Source organism: Phacochoerus africanus, chromosome 8 (genome assembly GCF_016906955.1).
Source record: "Phacochoerus africanus isolate WHEZ1 chromosome 8, ROS_Pafr_v1, whole genome shotgun sequence".
Taxonomy (NCBI): Eukaryota; Metazoa; Chordata; class Mammalia; order Artiodactyla; family Suidae; genus Phacochoerus; species Phacochoerus africanus.
In genome coordinates, this window is record NC_062551.1 from 110,423,486 (window position 1) to 110,447,341 (window position 23,856).

At 37.3% G+C, this 23,856-nt stretch overlaps 1 protein-coding gene across 1 annotated transcript in view; it reads left to right on the forward strand.

Annotated features, from left to right (window-relative positions):
• TAF4B (TATA-box binding protein associated factor 4b) overlaps positions 1-23,856 on the forward strand; it is a 113,587-nt gene that overhangs the window by 56,017 nt on the left and 33,714 nt on the right. The window contains exons 10-13 of the mRNA XM_047794010.1: positions 5,922-6,091; positions 11,140-11,270; positions 16,992-17,117; positions 22,850-22,906. Of these exons, the coding sequence (XP_047649966.1) occupies positions 5,922-6,091; positions 11,140-11,270; positions 16,992-17,117; positions 22,850-22,906 (484 nt within the window). The remainder of the gene's footprint in view (positions 1-5,921; positions 6,092-11,139; positions 11,271-16,991; positions 17,118-22,849; positions 22,907-23,856) is intronic.

A 23,856-nucleotide genomic window follows, 5' to 3' on the forward strand; every position in this document is an offset into this window, starting at 1 on the left:
ATATTTCATATCTTTCCTATGAGCAGGGTAAAACATGTTATATCTGAAATCAGTTAAATTTTTTTGTTAACTTAAAATACATATGCTTTGTCCATTTTTCCCTTGAACTATAGGTCTTTTCCTTAGTTATTTATAGGAGCTCTTTATATATTAAAGAAACTCCTTTTTCCATGATATGAATTGATTCCTTCAATCCTCAATCTCAGATGTAGGGAGTGTTACTGTCTCCATTTCACTGATGATGCAGGTCTAGAGAGGTTAATTAATTTGCATTATTTCCTATAGATAGTAAGGGGCAGAGTCAGGATTCCACAGGAAGGCAGTTTCACTCATTTTTACCCACTATTCTGAACACATAGAAATACCTCAACTATTTAAGTACCATTTATGACTACTCTGCTAGGAATGATAGGTGATAAAGATGATTAATATGATCAATAAAATTAGTCTGGTTGAATCATAAGGCAAATATGTTGATTATTGGAATAGAAGACAGAGTAAGACCTACCATTACAGAGATAAAATGTATTCTTAGAAGTTCAGAGTTTTCACAATTGGACCAATGCTTTAAAAGTATAAAAAACCCCAGCATTTCCAAAGTAAGCATTTGAGGTAGGTGTGGCGTATAGACAAGGCATTGACAGCTGAAAGATAATAAAGCAAGAGGAGTTGAAGAAGAGAACAGGAAAGGGGTAATAGGCTGAGGAAGGCCAGAATCACTAGGAGCTATTTGATGACGTGCTATTTGTCAAGTAATGGGAAGGGAGAGTGCTAAGTTAAGGTCATTACCTGGAAGGCCTTGAATATCAGGTTGAGTTCATGGGATCAGCAAAAGTTGTTGTTTTGTTTTGTATTTTGCTTTTTAGGGCTGCACCCGAGGCATATGGAGGTTTTCAGGCTGGGGATCAAATTGGAGCTGTAGCTGCCAGCCTTTGCCACCTCCACAGCAAGGCGGAATCCAAGCTGTGTCTGTGACCTACACCACTCACAGTAACACTGGATCCGTAACCCACTGAGCGAAGCCAGGGATCAACCCTGCGTCCTCATGGATACTAGTCGGATTCATTTCCGCTGAGCCACAACGGGAACTCCAAGAGAAGTTTTTGAATATAGGAAAGTAATGTGATTTTCTCTACTAATAGAAGAATTAGTCTGGTGCTATTACAGATCTTAAGAGGGTAGGAGAGATTTAAGGAAGTAAGCACATGAGGTGGTTAACTTTATTAAAAGCTAAAGAATCAGTTTCAGAAGCCAAACTACAAGGCATTAATGACAATTGGGTAACACTTCTTTAATTTTTAAATAGTGACCTATTACCCCCCCCCCCCCACATACAGAATCTTGAGTTGGAAGCCTTTTTCTCCTGAGGCACTATTAAATTTCCTTTTTGTATGTCTTTTAGAACAAAACAGAATAGGTTGTTTTTCACAACACCTTCGTTAAAAGACATGCTGCATTAGACTAGAAGACCTGAAAATGTGATTTGGAGATTCTCACTTTTTTCTCCTTTAAAATTAAAACCAATCCAGAATCACAAATGCGCCTTGGCATCAAGGCCTTTATTACTGCCTTGGCCTATCTTAGGCTTAACCGTAATGCTGCTATAACACTGTGTTGTCTTTGCTTTCCTTCAGTCTGTTTCCTTTCTTAGAGGAAGTTTTAAATGGTTCAAGTGCTGTTTATTGTGGTATCTTTTGCTCATCCCTCGTAGGGGTCTTCCTCTACTCCTGCTGCCCTCTGTAACCATAGCAACTGGCATCTGTGCTAGAGGGAGCTGAATTCAGCTTGGGGCAAAATTGGAGGAGGGGAGTAAATAAGAACAAATTTTACTGGATGGTTAGCTCCCTGCTTATTTTGGGGAAGAGGCTACAAGAATATTCTAAAAGTCCTATGGATAGTCTCCTCATTGCTGAATTCTGTCCCATTCTAGTGATGTGCGTGGTACTGATAGTAAGGAGGCCTGTACTGGTCTTTCCCGTCTGTGTGTGAGATCTCAACAGGAGCTATGCAGGAACTCACCTATGGAAGCAAAGTGCAGTTTACTGGGCCTGCATACCTGGCACACCCCTGAGATTGTAAACAGTGAATGTTGTGTGTATGTGTGTAAAGGCCATGTGCTGTGTACCTTAAACAATTCTGATTTTCTTTTTTAAGGAAAGGATGAGGTCCTATGTCTAAACTTCATCATATTTTCTATCTTCAGTTTTCTTTCTCTGTTTATTATTTTCAAAAATATCACTAATTATTTAATTGGGTAACCCATGAACATAGTACAGCATTCAGAATGTAGAAAGGAGTGTAATATGGTATATGTCTTCTTTTTATTCCTAGTTTCTCATTTCTCTCTTAAGAATTTCTCATGTATCCAGAGATATGTTATGCCCATGTAAATGTTTGTGTCTATATATTTTTTTTTTCAAGATGCAGTCTAGTCTGTACTTTGTTATTATTATTTTTTTTCCCATTTCACAGTACACTTTGGCAGTTGTTCTGTATCAGGCCAAAGAGGGCTGCCTCATTCTTTTAAGTGAATGAGAGTGACCTTGGAAAGCACCTCATCTAAGTTATTCATTTTTAAGAGGAAGAAAAATTTGAGTCCTAAAGGTGTTAAGTAACTGGTTGGGATTCTGTTTTGTGTTGAACTGACTTTTAATTGATATGTATTTGGCCTTTTTAAAAAAAATATGTTTCGTAGAGCAATTTTAGAATCATAGCAAAATTAATTGGACATGGTAGAGAATTCCCCCTACCCCACATATGCATAACCTACCGTATTGTTAACATCCCCCACCACAGTGGTCCATTTGTTACAATTGATGAAGCTGCATTGACACATCATTATCACCAAAAGTTCATAGTGTACATTATAGTTGACTCTTGATGCATGGTTCATTCTGTGCATTGTTTTTTTATTTGTTTTTGGTTTTCTTTTCTGGGCTGCACCCACAGGGTATGGAAGTTACCATGCTAGGTGTCAAATTGGAGCTGCAGTTGCCGATGTATACCAAAGCCACAGCAGCGCCAGATCCAAGCTGTGTCTTCAACTTACACCTCAGCTCATGGCAATGCTGAATCCTTAACCCACTGAGCAGGACCAGGGCTTGAACCCACATCTTCATGGATACTAGTTGGGTCCATTACCTCTGAGCCATGACGGGAACTCCACATTCTGTGGGTTTTGATTATATGTTTCACTGCCCTTCAAGTCCTCTGTATTCTGCCTGTTCATCACTCTCTGCCAACCCCTGGCGGCCACTGTTCACTTTATTGTCTCCAGAGTTTGCCTTTCCTAGAATATCATATAGTTGGAGTCATCAGTATGTGATTGTGAAACCAAGCCTTTCGGATTATTTTACTTCACTTAGTAATATAAAGTTTCCTCCATGTCTTTTCATGGCTGCGATATCATTTCTTTTTAGTACTCAGTGACATTCCGTTGTCTGGATTTACCATAGCTTTATTCAGTCACCTGCTGAAGGACATCTTGGTTGTTTCCAAGTTTTGACAATTAGAAGTAAATCTGCTGTAAACATCCACGTACAGGTTTTTGTGTGGACGTAAATTTTCAACTCCTTTGGGTAAATACCAAGAAGTGTAATTGCTGCATCATATGGTAAGAGTATGTTTAGTTTTGCAATAAACTGCCAAACTGTGCCAGTAGTAGCTGTGCCCATTTTACATTCCTACCAGGAGTGAATGAGAGTCTCTGTTGCTCCACAACCTCATCAGTTTTTGGTGCTGTCAATGTTTAAGATTTTGGCCATCCTGATAAGTGTGTAGTGGTTTCTCATTTTAATTTGCATTTCAATGATGACATAGGATGAGGAGGATCTTTTCATTTGCTTGTTTATCATTTGTGCCCCTTTTTTGGTAAAGTGTCTATTAGGTCTTTGTTCCCCCACCCCCTTTTTTTGGGCCATGCCTACAGCATGCGGAAGTTCCTGGGCCAGGGGTCAAGCCCACACCACAGTAAGTGACCCAAACTGCTGCAGTGACAACACTGGATCCTTAACCCACTGCACCTCCAGGGAACTGTTGTTTTCTTATTGTTGAGTTTTGAGAGTTCCTTTTTTTGTGTCTTTTTAGGGCCGCACCCACGGCATATGGAGGTTCCCAGGTTAGGGTCAAATTGGAGCTGTGCCTACTGATCTACACCACAGCCACAGCCACATGGAATCCAAGCCACGTCTGCGATCCACACCACAGATCATGGCAAAGCCAGATCCATAACCCACTGAGGGAGGCCAGGGATTGAACCTGCGTCCTCATGGATGCTAGTCAGATTCGTTTCTGCTGAACCATGATGGGAACTCCCTAAGAGTTCTTTATATATTGGACAACAGTCCTTTATCATATATGTCTTTTGCAAATGTTTTCTCCCAGTCTGTGGCTTGATACAGACTTCATTCTCTCGATACTTGTTTTTTAAGAAGATATTATTTACTCAGACCTTTAAAATATTTTTTTTTAAAAACTCAGATCTTGGTCCATCTTTAGGTTTATGGTTTCTACCATTCTTACAGTTTAAATTTTAAATGTTTAGATATTTCTGGAATACTATTTTATTTACAAAGGTGCATGTATTTCTAGAGCCATTCTCAGCAGCTGGTACCTCTGACAATACCTCTGTGATGTTTGATGAGGTGAAGTCCAACTGTTTCCACATGGTTTCTTTATATTGCATATTTCATTTGGTCTATTTAAGATTCTAATTAAAAATTTTTCCTTTTTCCTATTTCAGGGACCCACCTTTTAATATTAGGCTTTTAAATATACTGTTCAAATTCATTTGCAACTTCTGTGTCTAGCACTTCACTTTCATTTAGTTTGAATCTTTGATACATGTGTGAGTATGGGCTCTTTCCGCCTCACCCCAACATGCTGCTTTTTAAAGGTAAACACCAGGAGATGTTTTACTACTGCATTACTACAAGGAGGTTCATAATTCAAATCTGTTGACACACAACCACGTGATACGTGTTTTGGCCTATGTAATAAATAGAAACAATGTCTTTTTTATATAATCATGTTTGTGTGAATTATGTTATGCTTTGGTGCATGAGTTACGATCAGTAACATACTTGTTGTTACATATGGTGTTAAGGATGCCATAAGGGAAGTGTTTAATGTTTCTTTTGTGTCTTCTCTATCCTTAAACATATATACTCATCTTAGTATTGTAGTCATGTAGCAATTATTTAGATAATTATTAAAACAATTTTAATTTTGCTGACAATGCAGAGAGCTCAAACATAGTTTGTTTTTAAATGTATGTCTTTTACATATATGTGTATAATTTTGTATTTTAAATATAAGCCCGTAGTCATTTGCTCGAGGATGTTGGTATAATGAATCAGTTGGTGCTACTGGAACACACCAAAAGTCTTAACCAGAACACAGCTAGTTTTAACCATAAGAGAATAGCTAGTCTCTTCAGGAAATCTTCTTCTCAAGGGCATTTACATGGATATGGACGTTTCAGGATCAGGAGATTTTTCCTGCTCCTCAGTGAAACATTGGAGTGCACTGGGGATATCAGAGGGGTTTTTAATCATCTTGGATGAAAACAGAGAGGTCTGTTTTCATTTGTCTTCCATTGCAGGCAGTTTGCAGATAACTTAGTATAATTTCCAAATCCCTCTTAGTGTATCTTATTTAGTAAACAGAGAGGGAGAGATGGGTACTAGGAGACAAAGTTGCTTCCAGTTCATCTTTCTGTTATTAAGTGCGTACTAGTCATTAGAGATACCAGTTAATTTTAAAAGCTAACAGAGAAAGATAGCTATTCTTCAGTTCTTCTCTTGCTTGGATGACTCGAATAACAATGTATTTAGTGATAAGGAGAGATCTATAATTCTTTGCTCTCTTAAATCACTCGTACACACCACTACTACCTAAAAGCTTTCCTTTTTTCTTATTAGAGATGAAGACGACATCAATGATGTGACTTCCATGGCAGGGGTCAATCTCAGTGAAGAAAATGCCTGCATCTTAGCAGCAAACTCTGAATTGGTTGGCACACTCGTGCAGTCATGTAAAGATGAACCATTTCTTTTCATTGGAGCTCTACAAAAGAGAATTTTAGATATTGGTAAGTATGATTATTGACCTGATAGGACTGTCTGTTCTGTTGAGAATATTATCAAAAGAGATAGCCCGGGTTGGTTTTTCTGCAAACTCTGAGGCTTGAAAAAGGCTCTGACAGTAATCAAGATTTCATAGATATAATAGAAAAAAGTGTTTTATTTTTAAAAATGTTAATGTAACTTAAATCATATAATCTGTGTTTTCTGGTGAAGATAATAGAAATTAATGTTTTATTCATCTCAATGGGAGAATAGGTATGTATATTTTTAAATGAATATATACTTACAGTATACTTTTTGTTCTGTTCTTTCTTGGTTGGCTACTAGGCATCTATCTTATAAGTTTGTGTTTATGAAATATGGAAACAGCCAATGAGAGTAAGTCCCTTTTTCCTCATCTTAACCCTGAAATTCAAATGCATCCTTACCTTAAAAGAGCTAAACTAGACTATCAGGGTTCCCTCTGACCAGGAGTGGTTGTTAGGTGGCTGAAGTATGAGAAAGGAAATGGAAGAGAACATACTCAGACAGCTTTTTTTTGTTTTTGTTTAATACCAAGCTGAAAGTGATAACTGAAAAAAGAGGTTGGAGAGATTGCTGCATGTGCTTTATCTCTTTTCGTGTACCCTGATATAGGGACTTCCCGGGAACTAGCTCTCCTCCTTTGCCCATGCCGTATTTGTAGTATGCTTGAGAAAGGACCTTTGCATTCTGTGTTGGAGGCCTAATAAAAAATGTGAAGGTTTCAGATTTTTGATACATTCATGGTATATTTATGGACAACAAAATGCATTACTATTACATATCCTAAGTTTACTTCACAATTACTCAATAAAGAAATATTTGACCTCCTACTATATGTTATACAGATGATCACCTTCTTTTCACCTCTAGTTTAAGTTCAGTATATGTTATCCTTCTCTTATCTCAGAAAAACTAGAAATTACAAGTAGTGTAAAAGGATGGAATTCAGAAGAGCTAAGGGTGAATGTTTGTTTATTGTTTGCTTTTGTTTTGTTTGACCTCTCTCCATCCCTCCCTCTTCCTTCTCCTTCCCTCTTTTGTTTTCTTCTTTGCATTGTATTTTGTATAGAAGATGGTGCCTTAATTTTAGAACAAGTCCAAGCACATTCCTTTTTTTGATGGGTTGAGAAATTTACTGGGGTTTTAACTCCATTTAGCCATATAATTATTTAGAACCCTCGTAGAGTAGAGCTAGATATGTACTTAGCTACATAAATTCCCTGACCACCTTCTAAGGAAAACTTAGTATTGAAAGAGCATTTTTGAAGTTCCACTTGTGGCTCAGTGGTAACGAAGCCAACTAGTATCCATTATGATGTGGTTCAATCCCTGGCCTTGCTCAGTAGGTTAAGGATCCGCTGTTGCCATGAGCTGCAATGTAGGTCGCAGACGCCAGCAGCTACAGCTGTGATTGGAACCCTAGCCTGGGAGCTTCCATATGTCTTAAGTGTAGTCCTAAAAAGACAAAAAGAAAAAGAAAGAACATTTTTTTTTATTATTATTATTTAAGACAGAGATTGACTATTTTTTTCCTTCAAAAGACCAGATAGTGAACATTTGTTACTTTGTGGGCCATGTAGTCTGTGTAGCAACTGCTCACCTCTGCTGTTACATTACATAAGCAACTGCAGACAACATGTGAACAAATAGGAAAGACTATATTCCCATCAGACTTTAGCTATAAAGATAGACCAGATTTAGTTTGCCAGCCTCTGCTTTGAAGGAGAATTCTGGAGACAACTCTTTGTATTTTCAGTTCTTAGTGATAAAACACAAAGTTGTCATTTAATATGATGGAAAATCTCAAAAGTTCTTGCCTCTAAATTACCTAAATTTTAAAACAAAAGCCATGGAGTGAATGGAGTTATTTCCAGGAATGTCTTTCATTTACAGTAAAATTCCATGGTAACAGAATAGGTCAGAACTAAGACCATTTCTTAATAGCAGGAATTATAAATTAACCCAAAGATGGAGTTCCCGTTGTGGAGCAGTGGAAATGAATCCGACTAGGAACCATGAGGTTGTGGGTTCGATCCCTGGCCTCGCTCAGTGGGTTAATGATCCTGCATTGCCATGAGCTGTGGTGTAGGTTGCAAACGTGGCTCGGATCCCGAGTTGCTGTGGCTGTGGCCTAGGCTGGCAGCTGGCAGCTAGACCCCTAGCCTGGGAACCTCCATATGCCACGGTTGAGGCCCTAAAAAAAGACAAGAACTAAATTAATTAATTAATTTACCCAAAGAATTTGGGGAGGATGGTTTTTTTTTGTTTTTTTTTTTTGTTTTATTTCCCCGTCTTTTTGCCTTTTCTAGGGCCACTTCCTCGGCATATGGAGGTTACCAGGCTAGGGGTACAGTCGGAGCTGTAGCCAGCAACCTACGCCAGAGCCACAGCAACGCCGGATCCAAGCTTGTCTGAAACCTACACCACAGCTCACAGCATCGACGGTTCCTTAACCCACTGAGGAAGGCCAGGGATCAAACCCAAAACCTCATGGTTCCTAGTTGGATTTGTTAACCACTGCGCCTCAATGGGAACTCCCTGGTTTTTTTTTTTTATTTGAGTAATGTTAGGGGGGTAAACATTCCAGTTCTCCTCCTTTTTTGTTAATAACCTAAATTAATTTATGCAGACATTCTATAAAAATCACATCGTATGCTTGCAAACACCAACTAGATCCCCTTAATCAGTTAATGTTGACTTTTTAGTAAAGCGTTTATTTAGTTTAATTTTTTCACTGAAAATTTTTTAATTATAATTAGGAGTTCCCGTTGTGGCTCAGTGGTTAACGAATCCAACTAGAAACCATGAGGTTTTGGGTTTGATCCCTGGCCTTGCTCAGTGGTTAAGGATCAAGTGATGCCATGAGCTGTGGTGTAGGTTTCAGACACTGCTCGGATCCCACATTGCGATGGCTCTGGCGTAGACCAGTGGCTACAGGTCCGATTGGACCCCTAGCCTGGGAACCTCTATATGCCTTGGGTGTGGCCCTGGAAAAAGACAAAAAATTTTTTTTTATTATGATTAATTTGCACTGTTCTGTTCATTTCTCCTGTACAGTAAAGTGACCCACTTATATATACATTCTTTTTCTCACATTATTCTCCATTATGTTCCATAACAAGCGATGAGTTATAGTTCCCTGTATGCAGCGGGATCTCATTGCTTATCCACTCTAAATGCAAAAGTTTGCATCTGCTAACCCCAAATAGTGTTTTTTTTTTAACGTGAGACTTTATAACTTTGTAATTCTGTCATGTTTTATTATTAGTTTAGTGAAGATATTAGAACATTTGATTGTTTACTAAACCCTGTAATTATTTATAACTTTTAGCACTTGTTTATTTCTAATGTTTTAAAATGATGAGTTTTTCTTTAACAAAAGTTTTCTGCTTTATAAATATATATGAAATTATTTTCAAAGTTACTCCCCAAACACCAAGTATTCTTAAATGTTGGTTTTCTTTAAGCATGAACTGTCATCCTTTACATACCCTATGTTTAATTATTATTGTAATCATTGTATTGTTTTGAAATTGTATTATTCCTTCTGTGGAAGGCCCCCACTATTTGTTTATGCTGACAGTTTAGTAAAGTAGATTTGACTTTTCAGTGTTTTTGCCTTCCTTAAGTCATAAATTGGTGGTGAATTCAGTTTTGCTACAAAGTAATGAACTACATTTTAAAGGTTTGGTGTAAGAGAAGCTGAATGGTTTTATATCTTTTCTTGTTTGATTTACTAGAAGCCCATATTTTGAACTAAAGCTTAACATTTATTATGGAATAATGTTAAAGAATGCATTTAAGATTTGTTGGCTTTTAATTCAAGCTTATTTTTGCAACACTCACTCTTTGATGAGTCTGTAAGAGTATGCTTCAAGTAGAGTGCAAAGTCAAACAATATTTTTAACATTTGTGAAACTGCATGTTAAAAACAACCACCATAGCACTTTTAAAATCTCATTTAAATTAGATTACCTGATTGCCTGTATCTTTAGAGTTAGGTCTCTGATGATACAGGTGGTTTCACTGAGCTGGAGAATTACTATTTAAATACTGATAAGTTTGATTTATAAATGAGTTTCTGCTTTGGGGTATGTGGTCCAGATTGTTTTCGTGAAACTTTCTTCCTAATTATCAGAAGGAAGAATAGAAGTTTGGTTTATTCGAGTTCCCGTTGTGACTCAACCATAACAAACCTGACTAGTGTCCATGAAAATGTGGGTTTAATCCCTGGCCTCTCTCAGTGGATTAAGGATCTGGCACTGCCATGAGCTGTGGTGTAGGTCCCAGATCTGGTGTTGGTGTGGCTGTGGCGTAGGCTGGCAGCTGTGGCTCTGATTCGACCCCTAGCCTGGGAATTTCCTAAGAAGCAAAAAAAAAAAAAAAAAAAAAAGGTTTGGTTCATTTATGGAAGGAGATACAGTGAGAGAGAAGTTATTCAAATTAGTGAGTAAAATGATGAGGCTTTGAACCCATTTCAACTTGTACATTAATTACTAGGACAATTTATAGGACACAAGTTAGTGTAAAATAAGCATGATTGGTAATGGACAAAAGGAGTATAGGTGTGTTGTGTAGACAAGACATTATAGAGACACACAATCTGAATTCATTGAAACAAATGTCATAAATTGTTAACAGTGTCAAACAGGGCAAAATGTAATTTTCTGTTTTTTTAATTACTAAAATTAACAGAATACAGCACTAATTTCTGCAGTTACCATTTTCCTCCCTGAACACTAGACTTGATTTGTGTTCTTATTAACTTTGTCCTATAAATGACCTTGCAAGGAGAATGATTCTAGAGGCTAAGTGAAACAATGTCTATATTTTCTGAGGCTTCAGGCTAGGTTTTATTAATGTAATGTCTAAGATCTTTGAAGTTGTGACTTTACCGCGAAAATCATAATCTCCAAACCTTTATTCATAATGGGTATGACTTCCAGGGGGAACAGAATACCTGCTGTGCTAATTATTTCAATTATCAGCCACTACTAAAACACGTAATGGATTTTCTCTGCTTCCACAGGTAAAAAGCATGACATTACAGAATTTAACTCTGATGCTGTGAACTTGATCTCCCATGCAACACAGGAGCGATTACGAGGCCTTCTAGAAAAACTGACTACAATTGCTCAGCATCGAATGACAACTTACAAGGTAAAAGAAATTATTGAAGAAGTACAGACTCCTCTGTCTTCTCCTTGTTGTGTTAAAGGTAGCTTTTTCTTATGGATTCATATTCTAAGTGTATTTTTCAAAGAAATGGTTAAGACATATTTCATATTAGTAGAAAAAGTCTTATTCCTTATTTGCCTTATTTAGATAGATATGCTTATATGACAAATAAAATTAGAATTTGAAATGGTATCCTAAGCTTCTATGTCAGTGTAGATGGAAATATTGCATCTGTTGTGCCTGAGGCTTCTCCTCCTCAAGCTCTTGATTGGGAAGGAGAATATGTTAGAAGGGAATATTGGATAGCTGTGTTCTCTTCAGTGATCTGTACTTGGCTAGCATGCCTGTTCCTTTCAATAAGTTAAATGATTGCATTGAATGCTAATAATGTTGCACTTGATATTGGCTACTTTTATGAATAATTAAGTGCAAGAATAGCCTGTCTTATCCCTAGTGGTATGAACCAAATCATTTGCCATCATCAAGACGAAAGCACTAGATTTATTTGCATTATGGTTTTGATAGAGAACAAATTTATTGGGTGATAAGGGTTGAAAAGAAAAAGATAACCTTCCCCCCATGTCAAAAACTGCCTGTAGCTAGGTTTTGTACAACATGGTATGTGAGTAACCTTATGAAGTTTTGAGTTTGCAAGAATGGTGATTGTCATGATGTCCTAGACATAGGTTAAAAGGAATCCAGGACAGTATCAGCTGCCACACTACCAGTAAGTTTCCTGGAGGAAATCATTGTTTTCTCTCCTTTCTGCTTCATTTAGAACTTCAAAAGAACTGTAGTTGCTGGGGTCCTCACTTGTATAAATCTTTTTGAGAATTTGATGAACTGAAAATATATGATCATCAGAAAAAGCTGTGGAAAAAAACCTGATATCAGTATTTACTTTTGTGTGCTTCTAGAATTTATCCATTACTTCTAGGTTATTTAATTTATAGGCATACATTTGTCGATAGTATTCTCTAATAATCCTTTTTATTTCTGTAAGGTCAGTAGTAATGATCCTCCTTTCATTTGGTTTCCTGAAGGTGTAAGATTGGTTACTGATTTAAAATCTCTCTTTTTAGTATAGATATTTATTTACTGCTATAAATTTCCCTCTGAACACTGCTTTCACTGCATTCTATAAGTTTTGGTACATTGTGTTTTTGTTTTCATTCATATCTTAAGTATTTTCTAATTTCCTTTGATATTTCTTTTATCCATTGGTTGTTGAGAGTATGATGTTTAATTTCCACATATTTGTGAAATTCCCTGTTTTCTTTCTGTTGTTGATTTCTAGTTTTATTCCATTGTTATCAGAGAATGTTCTTAGCACAATTCAGTTGTCTTAAATTTATTGAGGCTTGTTTTGTGGCCTAACATATGGTCTATCTTGGAGACTGTTCCATGTGCACTTGAGAAGAAAGTGTATTCTGCTGTTGTTGGGGAGGAATTTCATATATGTCCATTAGATCCAGTTGGTTTATATTGTTATGTCCTTTATTTCCATATTGATATTATGTCTAGGTATTCTATCCATTATTGAAAGTAGGGTATTAAAGACTTTACCTATTATTGCAGAACTATCTATTTCTCTTTTTAGTTCTATTAATGTTTGTTTCATATATTTGGAGGCTCTGTTGTCTGGTGTCTCTGTTATCTTCTTGATGAATTCACTCTTTTGTCAGTATATAATGTCCTGATCTCTTAACAGTTTTTGACTTAAAGTCTCCCTGGCCTGAAATTAGTGTAGTCATCCCTGTTTTCTTTTGGTTTTATTTGCATGGAGTATTTTTCTTTTCCATCCTTTGACTTTCAACCTATTTATATGCTTTTATCTAGAGTGAATCTCTTGTAGACAGCATATAGTCGGATTATGCTTTTTAATCCATTCTGCCAGTCCCTGCCTTTTGATTGGGGAGCTGAATCTGTTCAGATTTGCAGTAATTACTGATTAAGGAAGAACTTACTTGTGCTATTCTGCTGCTGCTGCTGCTGTGACTTATAGCTTTTTTTTTAATGTCCATCTTCTTCAACTACTAACTTGTTTTTTGTTTGATTTTTTTTGTTTGTTTACTGTTTTGATTCCCTTCTGTGTGTGTGTGTGTGTGTGTGTGTGTGTGTGTGTGTATTTTAGATATTTTCTTAGTGGTTACCTTGGGGATTAAAATTAGCATCCTAATCTAATATCCAGCACAAATGAACATCTCCTTAGAAAAGAAAATCATGGACTTGGAGAAGAGACTTGTGGCTGCCTGATGGGAGGGGGAGGGAGTAGGAGGGATCGGGAGCTTGGGTTTATCAGACACAACTTAGAATAGATTTACAAGGAGATCCTGCTGAATAGCATTGAGAACTTTGTCTAGATAGATACTCATGTTGCAACAGAAGAAAGGCTGGGGGAAAAATGTAATTGTAATGTATACATGTAAGGATAACGTGACCGCCTTGCTGTACAGTGGGAAAAAAAAAAAAAATTAGCATCCTAAATTTGCAATAACCTGGTAACAGCTTCTTTTGGGGTGTAGGGGGATTTTTCCAGTTTTCCTTTGGGGGTTTTTATAGTAACTTCTTAAAGAGACTTATCATTTTTCAAATCACGCTTCTCCCCTTTTCTTGCCTCAATCACCCGGTTATTTTAGAGATATATGAGTGCATTTCCATTTACAGTGAGAAGTTTTCATATAAAACATAGCATGTACATATAGTATGGAATGGAATTTTTCCAGGTATTCTGAGTGCCATCCAAAACTCTGTTATGTATAGCCTACAGATGGAATTCTTCTAGGGTATATCAGTAGCACCTATTTCAAGGATTAATTGCTTCAGGCAAAAATGGATAGTATCTACCCCACTTGAAAACTCAATAACTTAGCTTAAAGCTAACACCTCCTTAACCTTCTGTCTTGACGCTGCCTATCCTGATTGATTTCCCCTGTCTACCTTTCCACATTCATTTCTTTTTTTTTTTTTGTCTTTTGTTGTTGTTGTTATTGTTGTTGTTGTTGCTATTTCTTGGGCCGCTCCCACGGCATATGGAGGTTCCCAGGCTAGGGGTTGAATCGGAGCTGTAGCCACCGGCCTATGCCAGAGCCACAGCAACTCGGGATCCGAGCTGCGTCTGCAACCTACACCACAGCTCACGGCAACGCCGGGTTGTTAACCCACTGAGCAAGGGCAGGGACTGAACCCGCAACCTCATGGTTCCTAGTCAGGATTCGTTAACCACTGCGCCACGACGGGAACTCCCACATTCATTTCTTAATACAGCTAATGCCACTGTGTGAATTTGCACATACAGAAAGGCAGCTACATGGTCATCTTTCTTTATACAAAATAATAATCATTTAAATATATTTGGAACTAGTTCAAAATTATACTTATTTTATAAACTTTGATTGCAATAACCTTTGTGTCACAGATTCAGCCTGTCCTTATATTTCAGTTCATCCCTGGTAGGATTTATTTTTATCTGTACAGTGTGGGAAATTTTGCTCCATGAATTTCACAAAAGTGAGCTACTTTTCTGAAAAGCACAATCCAACCATCTTTTTCCATTTAAAATCCATCTACTTTTGATAATCTTTCACTTGGTTAGATGTAATTTTCTAATTAATTACAGTCCATAAACTGAGATTTAAGTTAAGAAGTAGAAAGTGACACATGTGATACAAAGCTTTTGATTTGGCTGCCAGGTTTTTCCCCACTGAAGAGATATTAGAGTCTTCTATGTGCTAGTGGCTATGGAGAAGCTTCAGTGTTTTCCAGCAGAAAGGGGCTGTAGTGCTTTCTTTAAATGGGATTCACTTGATGATGTTATCGTTTGGTCTGAGTCCTTATACATTCATTGCTAAACCACCCTACTTTGTGGTGCATGAAGACTTCAGTTAGACCAGCTGGGTAGAAAGGAAGGAACACGATAAGATTGGGTTTAGTGTTGTTTAAATAAAGCTGGAGACTCAGTGTAAATAGGAAAGACACTCATTTGTTAGGATGCGTTAAGCAAGAGGCAGTTGTATTTAGTTAGAAGAGAGAGAAGGAATCTTAGCATGGAAATGAGATTGGGTTCAAATTTAGAAAGTCTATGCCTCTTTTTAATTTAGCATTTATTGTCCTTTTAAATTAAATCCTGTCAGGAAACTATCTCCAGAGCATCTGAACACAAAAATGGTAAAAATGAAGTATTTAAGAAACCACTGGTTATTATGTTTATACCTCTATGGTTGGCCTATAATGTATTCCATATTCTATCATGTGTTATTTAACTTTAAAAACATTTGAGAATTCTTTTTGTATTAAACACAAAGTAAAATAAGTAGCACTAATGCATTTTTGTTCATTATACTATGTAATACTCTTTTGATCTAGTTAAATACCAACAATAAAAATTTAATTTAAAAAGAATCTTGGGCATATGAAATCTCTCAGTCCCAGTTAATTGAATCAGCCGTAAGCATGGGATAAAACAAAGATGGGAATGGTGCTGTACCCAGATTTCCAAGCTAGGCACTGACTGTTGGACTAAATGTTTAAAAACATTCAGTTTTCCTCTTATGCAGTCTCCCTTCTATAGCTTGGATGTCTAAATTACTGAGATGAGTAGATGGCAGGAAGTCATCCCCTACCTCTCACAAGCATATGTGGTATCAAGAGAAGAGAGATAGGTAGTCATATCAAATGAAGAAAACTGTAAGACAGATTATAAAACACTGTTTTACACTCTGGAATATCAGAATAAATGAAACAGTGTAAATTTTGTCATTTTATGGAACATTTAAGACTAATAATTGTACTTCTCTGTTATGGCTCTTACTTATACATTGTTTACTTGATTTCTTTGACTATAGTATCTGCCCAAGGAAATCCTCAAAACAGGGTTTAGGATTTTGTTTGCCATTTTATTTTATGTCATATTTTGATAGAAGTTGCATTCTCTTGTCAAGATTAGACCCAGTTCTACAATAGAAACAACGGTGATAACTTTCATCTTGGGTTTATTTTTCAGAGAGGTGATTATTTCTTGCTTTTTTTTTTTTAATCTCTCACAGGCCTAAGATTTAATTAGTCATCACGGTCTACTGAGATGAACAATAGTTTAAAAAGGTTTAGATTATAGGTAAATGGTCCACTCTCTTGTTTTCTACTTGCTATTATTAGGATCTGTTTGGCTTAATTCCTGTTTTCTCCCCTTTGAATGAACCTTACTAGGAAAGCTCTTTGAAATTTAAATGCTTAGACACCTCTCAGATTTTAAGGATGGTTCAAGTTCTTCTTTCATTTTTGTTTATTTTGCTTTTTTTTTTTGCCTTTGTAGGGCCACATCCATGGCATATGGAAGTTCTCAGGCAAGGGGTTGAATCAGAGCTGTAGCTGCCAGCCTATACCACAGCCACAGCAATGTGGGATCCAAGCCGCATCTTCGACCAACATCACGGCTCACAGCAACCCTGGATCCTTAACCCACTGAGGAAGGCTGGGGATGGAACCCATATCCTCATGGATACTACTCAGGTTCATTACCTCGGAGCCATGACAGTAACTCAAGTTCTTCTTTTGTTGTTTGCTTAACAGAAATAAAAATATTATCTCCTAAAGATTTAGCTCCCTGTGTATGTTGGTGTTGACTGTCTTTAGCTGATTTATGATAATACCTAATGTACAATTTGCTGCCTAGGATCATTGTAGGCCTTTTTTTTTTTTTCCTAGGCAAGTGAAAATTACATTCTGTCTAATGACACCAGGTCACAGCTCAAATTTCTGGAAAAGCTAGATCAACTGGAGAAGCAGAGAAAGGATTTAGAAGAAAGAGAAATGTTACTTAAGGCAGCCAAGGTAAGGTCCTATGTGATATATGAATGAACATGGCCTGGCAAGGAGGTCAGAATTTGCTTTATTGTTGGTTCACTGTCTTGGTTTTGTTAGACCTTTAGATTTCTCTGAAATATTTCTTAAAATGAAATAACTCATAAATTCTCTCATAGTCAAAGATGGTGTGGTACAGTGGCTTTCGGTTAATTTAGCTTAATGAGACATAATCTTTTGTCTCCTCCTCAATTCCTGTGTGTGCCCCCCCCCCAAGTAAAAATGTTCTGTAACATTTTCAAGATCTGTTTAGGGATATGATTTGATGTATGCCAAGTTAAAGTTGAGAGAGGAAAATTTGGAAAGTGGACAGGAAGGTAAAATTAGGAGTAATTAAGATTATATGGAACAAAATAGAAGATTAGCAGGAATGAGTTAGAGAGACACTAAGGAAGAGAACTGGAGTTTCCTTGTGGTACAGTGGGTTAAGGATCCAGTGTTGTCACTGCAGCGGCTCAGGTCGATGCTGTGGCAGAGGTTCAATCCCTGGCCTGAGGAACTTCTGCATGCAAATAAATAAATACAACAAAATAAAACAAAATAAAAGAAAGAACGGGTACTCTTAATGATTTCCTTCCTTCCTTCTTTAAACATTTTCCTGGGCCATTAGCGCCAGATGGAGTGAAAGCTAATTCCATCACAGTTTATATTTTGTTGCTACACATTTCTTTGTAGGCCTGGGGCCTTGGGGAGCTATCCTAAGGGTTGGATACTAGTGTTATTTTTTATTTAAAACACTTAAATTTTGATTTCCAATGTTCTTGGCAGCCTCCCCTTTTAGAATATGTGCTCCTAATCACATAATCACTTTTTAAAAATTAATCTATTTTGAAATTATTTCATACTTACAGAAGAGTTACCAGAACCATACAAAGAATTCTCATCTCCTTTTCACTTGGGATTTCCCATTTTTAACATTTTATTGCATTTGCTCCATCTCCACCCTTTCTATACACACGTACACACTCCTGTTATTATTATTCTCTTTCATTCATTTTGTTCTTTTTTTCTTTCAATTAAGGGGTTTCTCATACATTCGTAAAATTGTGCAACTATTGTCTCTAATTGGTCTTTTTCTGAGCCTTTTGAATACAAGCTTCAGACGTAATGTCTCATCACTCCTAAACATTCTAACATGTATTTGTAAAAGCAAAGACATTCTCCTGTATAACCTTCCAAATCAGGATGTGAATAATATGGTTCTACCATCTAATCCACAGACCCCTTTCAGATTTCACCAGCTGTCTCAACTCCCTTTTTCCTTCATGGTCCATCTTCCCATTCAGGAATATGTGTTTATTTGGTTGCCATATCTTTTCAGACTCCAGATTTTCTCACTCTCTTCCTTTCATGTCTTTGACCCATTTCAAGAGTATACAGGCCTTATCTTCTGAAGGGTGACTTTCAACCTGGGTTTATCCTATGTTTCCTCATAACTTAACTTAGATCATGCATTCTTGGCAAGAATACATAGAACTGATGCTGCATTCTTCTCAGCTGATCATATTGAAAGCAACGTTGGTCAGTTCGCTTCATTTTGGAGTTCCCTGGTGGTGCAACAGGTTAGAGATCTGGTGAGTTGTCACTGATGTGGTTTGGGTCACTGCAGCACGGGTTCAGTCTCTGGCCCAGGAACTTCTGCATGCTGAGGTGTGGCCAAAACAAACAACTCACCATTTTAAATTTGCCCCTTTTCCTCTTTGTAATCAGTTAGTTTTTTGTGGGACGGTGTTGTGGAATTAGACCAATATCCTGTACCTCATCGAACCTCCACAGGGCAACTTTAGCAGCAATAGATGATATCTGTGAATCAGCAACCTCTATGATGGTTGCCAAATGGTGATTCTTTATTCTTATCGTCCCTTTTATGTTTTTTTAGTATTCTACTGTATGGAAGACCTTTCCTTTCTCTTGTTCATTCGTTCATAAATTCATTTATATCAGTATAGCCTCATGGATTTCTGTTTGATTCAACAGGTTATAACCCATTACTGTCATTATTTATTTTGGTGCTCAAATTGTTCCTGAGTAGACCCTTCCAGCTGGCACTTTTGTCCTTTAGTCATGTTTCCACCATTCACTGAGCATGTCTGTCCTTTTAGACACAAGATATTCCAGGCCCAGCTTTTACTTATCCTTCTCAGGCCTGGAATCATTCATTTCTCTAAGAAACTCTGTTTTTTTAGTTGAGGATGATATCCGGAAACCAAGATTAGAGCATATAGTGTGTTCATTTCTAAGAGGCTATCATTACATGTAGATCCTCTCAAATGGACAGGTCTAGGAAATACATGTATGGTATGTGTATATGTACACATATGTATATAAGCACACATAGGTCTATAACTATTTTTTGTGTATATACATTATAAAACTATAAGTTTCTATGAGTACCCTGACTCTAATTAATACCTTGGAGTTCTTCCTAGCCTCTTTAACCTTTCCATGTTTATAAATATTAACTCTGTAGTTAGAAACTTGGCTCTCATTATCTTTTACGTATATTCTCGGTTTACTTATTTGATCAGTGTAACTCATCTCCCAAGCAGCCATGCTGACTGACTCTTCTGTCTGCTACCACTGTTACTCCTGCCTCATTTCATTGCCCATGTAGTCGGACACCATGCCCACTAGCCCAGGCCTTGATATGTCTCCCCAGCCCTTTATCACCCTGAATTCTTGGCCTCTGCTCTACACCTTCGTGTGCCAGGGCCCACCACAGCCTTGTCACTGTGCAGATTCTTACTGTCACAGTCTCAGTCCCCATTCTGACCCCTCTTGCACTGGGAAGGCAGCTGGGACAGGAAGATGCTCTTTCTTGAGCCTTTGAGTGCTGTAAGCAAGCACTCAGCCAATGTAATGAGGTGGTTTATTGGTACTTTATTTCCAATTACTCTGCTGCAAACAAGGTTATAAACTATTAAATACTTGTTTAGTTATTATTGGATGTAATATATTATACTTGCTCTCACTCTCTCTTAGTTTTTACCTTCTACTCTTACAGGTTTCCTGATTCAGTAAATGATATCATTGTTTACCCAGATAGATGTTCAAGCCAAAAAAACCTAGGAGTCATCTTTAACTCCTCTTCCTTTCTTCTCTCTTCTGTTCCTACATCCAGTTCACTTCCTATTCTATTCCCCAAAATGTATCCATTGCCTTCTCTTCATCACTATTGTCACCACTCTGGTCTAAGTCATCTTTTGGTTTGGACTTCTATCATGTCTTTTAACTGATTTTCTTTTCTTTCTACAATCCATTTTTTTCTTACTGTTGTCAGGATAATGTTTTCATAATAAATCATATGTATCTCTGTTTCTTAAAATCCTTCAGTGGCTTCCACTTCCACTTAAAATAAAATTGAAACTTCTTACCAAATTTTAAAGAACATCTACCTCCCTCTCTGAACTTGCCTCATGTCACTGCCTTCTTCACTCATTCTGTTCCAGTCACAGTGACCTTGTATACCAAGTTTGAATTGACTATTAATGAGGCATCTAAAACTGAACAGAGTTCCCTTCTCCTAAATCTGCTCCATTCTTTACCTTCTCAGAAAGTTGGAACTGTCATCCTTCCGGTTACCTGAGCCACGGTCCTAGTAGTCATCCTTGATTCCTCTCTTTACTTTACACCCTATATCTAATCCATCAATAAATCTGGTTGGCTCTACCTCCTGAATATATTTCAGTGTAACTGTTTATCATCATCTTTCTGGTGTGATTCTGGTTCAGCTTGCCCTTGTCTTTTTTTCAGTCTTGTATTCACCACAGTTGTTCTAGAACAGTCTGTTACTCTCTGTGTGCTGTGCCTCAGTCTTGGGTCCTTATGTGTATCCTCTACTCAGCAGCTAGAGTAGTCTTTCCAAAGTGTCATGTCAGTGGCCTCTCACTCCTGTGCTTCAGACCCTCCAGTGGCTTTTTCTCATAACTAGAACCAAAACCCCACTCCTTATCTTGGTTTTCAAGGCAGCACATGGTCTCCAACCTTTTCTCTTTCGGATTTTCTCTGTGTTCCAACCACCCCAGCCTTCTTTCTGTCCTCAAGTATGCCAACCATGTTCCCATTTTGAGGCTTTTGCGATGACTGCCTTCTGCTTGGAGTGTTTTTCCCACAGGTCTTTGTTTGGCAGCTCCTTCTTGTCATTCAGATCTCTTCTCAAATGACACTCCTCATAGGTGTCTTCTGTCCAGTTCTAGCTGTAGAGCTACTCCCTTTCCTTTCCATCACATTATCCTATTTTATTTTCTTTATGCATTTATCACTATCAGTTTTTCCCTCATCATAAATGTTTTACATTTCACAACTGTGCTTAATTTTTATAAAATTGTTGTATTATTTTTCTCTTAAGATACAAGTTACTCAAAAGCAGGGACTGTCTTGTTATTTCATTTCCCTGTCTCCAAGGCTTAGAACAGTGGCACACAGAGTAGGATATGAACTATGGAGAGTCAATAAATATTAGCTTACTGAGAAAGATATGATACCCAAATGTGCCCATTCTATACTTGAGCAAAAAATTACACACGCACACATTTTTATATAAATACATATATACACATACCCATTCTCCTAACATAGGTAGAATAATAAAGGAGTTTTCTTAGTTTGGACTGGAATGCAGTTGTTTTCTTAGACCAGAGAAAAAATGAACAAAAAAATTAATTAGCTTTGGGTAAAATCTTATGTAGGTGTTTAATTAAGATGTTTAAAATTAGTTGACACTCTTAAATCTAAACAGTTTCTTATGTTTTCCTTGAAACATAAGTACTCATAAATAAGTAAAAAGTTATCAGTTAAAGTTAGCAAACAGGAAAATACAGTTAGCTTTTATTTTATTAGCTATCTTTAGTTAGCTGATGTTGCATTTTATACAACAAATATTCAAATTTATAAGGAGTTAGGTAACTGTGTTAGAATGAGTAAAAGGGTACACTTATCCATAGCATAATTTTCAGTGAACCAGTGTCCACGGTGTCAGAAGGAAAGTTCCTTCCTTACCCGCGTTCACATTGTGGTTTTATGTGTAGAAAGTAGTTCTCTTCTTATAGCAAGAGATTCTGCAACACTGTTCCTTTTCAGAATGTTAAACTGAATCAGTATGGAAACTGACATTCCGTAAACATTAATTAGACATTAACTTGGGTACAGCCTCTGTTAAATGCTCTGGAAGACCCAAGGTAAGATACTCTAATGAAAAGATTGGAGTGTATTTTCTACTTAACTTTTTAAAATTACCCTTTTGAAGAGAGAGATTTGGGTCAAAGTTCGTCAGGTTCTTGATTTTAATAGTCCTTGAAATACCATGTTTTACCAAAATGGCTTCACCTGAAGAACAGCCAGTGTTGATTGTTTTCATTCATTTGAGCCAACTATTATCCTTTTCTTTTCCTTCATCTGTACCATCCGTTTTTCAGTTTTTAGTGTTCCAACAAGAACAACGTCATGCCTCAACTGGACCTGACTGACATTGTTAGCATCATTTTCTGTATAAGCTTCCTCGGGGCTAGAACTGCAGCAGCGGGCCCAGATGATGAGAGGGAGGGGGAGGAACGGAGGGAGAACACTAGACTGGATTGAGGCATTTTCCCCTGGAGCTAAGGTTTTCAATCACAAGAGAAAATTGTCATTTATTAAATATTTAACGGCAACTATGGTGTTTAGATGCTAGTAATTTCTATTAAAATTTCCTTTTCCTTTGATAGAGTCGTTCCAATAAAGAAGATCCAGAACAGCTGAGATTAAAGCAGAAAGCCAAAGAGGTAGGACTTTCAAGTTACCATGCTTGTCTTTGTGTTTGAGGGAAGGTTGGCAGCTCTCTCCTGGCAATTAGGTCAGGGTTTATTTTGCTGTTGCATACCATTTGCCGAAGCCTTGGGGAAGGACAGGAACTGCTGAAGGCAAGGGCAGTACTTCAAATGAGGTCAATGAGTTATGTGCTCTCTTTCAAAAATTTATTTTCAAGGCTTAGGCCTGTCTAGAAATGGCTCTTTGTAAACTACAGCAGCGTACTTGGAGGAATATAATGTGGGATTAAAAAAAAAAAAAAAGAAAGAAAGAAAGAAACTTCTGAGATTTAGCATCTGGGACTGTACAATAGGCTACATTTTTCCAGGGTAATTGTTCGTTTTGTAAATCTGATACTGCTTATAATTCTTTGGCTGGGAGGTGGTACTGGGATTTAGTTTTAAATGGAAAACGCCTCTGGCTTTTAATTTTCTGGGCCCAGCAGTTTTCTGTTCTGGAATGGAGCCCTTGTTTCACACAGTTCATGTTTAGCTGCAGGGGTTTTAGTTTATAGCTTAGACTGGTTAAGCTTTTACTCCCAGAGGCCTCTGCATAGCAACTGTAGAAATCAACAAATAAGTTCATTTATGTCTGCAGCCTCCTCTCAGTAGCTGACTTTTTACATTTCCCAATATCCATTTCCTGACTTTTCTAGCCCCAGAGAAAAAAGCTCCACTAATTGGAGCTTATTTTAATTGAGCCTTAATATTGGATCTCACTGGAGTTGCCCCCAGAGCTGCTGAGAACAGAAGGAAATGAAAGTACCTAAGGTTGAAGATGTGGTGTGTGTATGGGTGTGTGTGTGAAATTTTTCACTTGACCTACAGATTCTTTTCCCTGCTGAATAAATCATCAAGCCTGTTCACATTTCTGATTAAGGATCTGACAGCAGACGATAATAAAGACAATTGAGGTGTGAGACGTG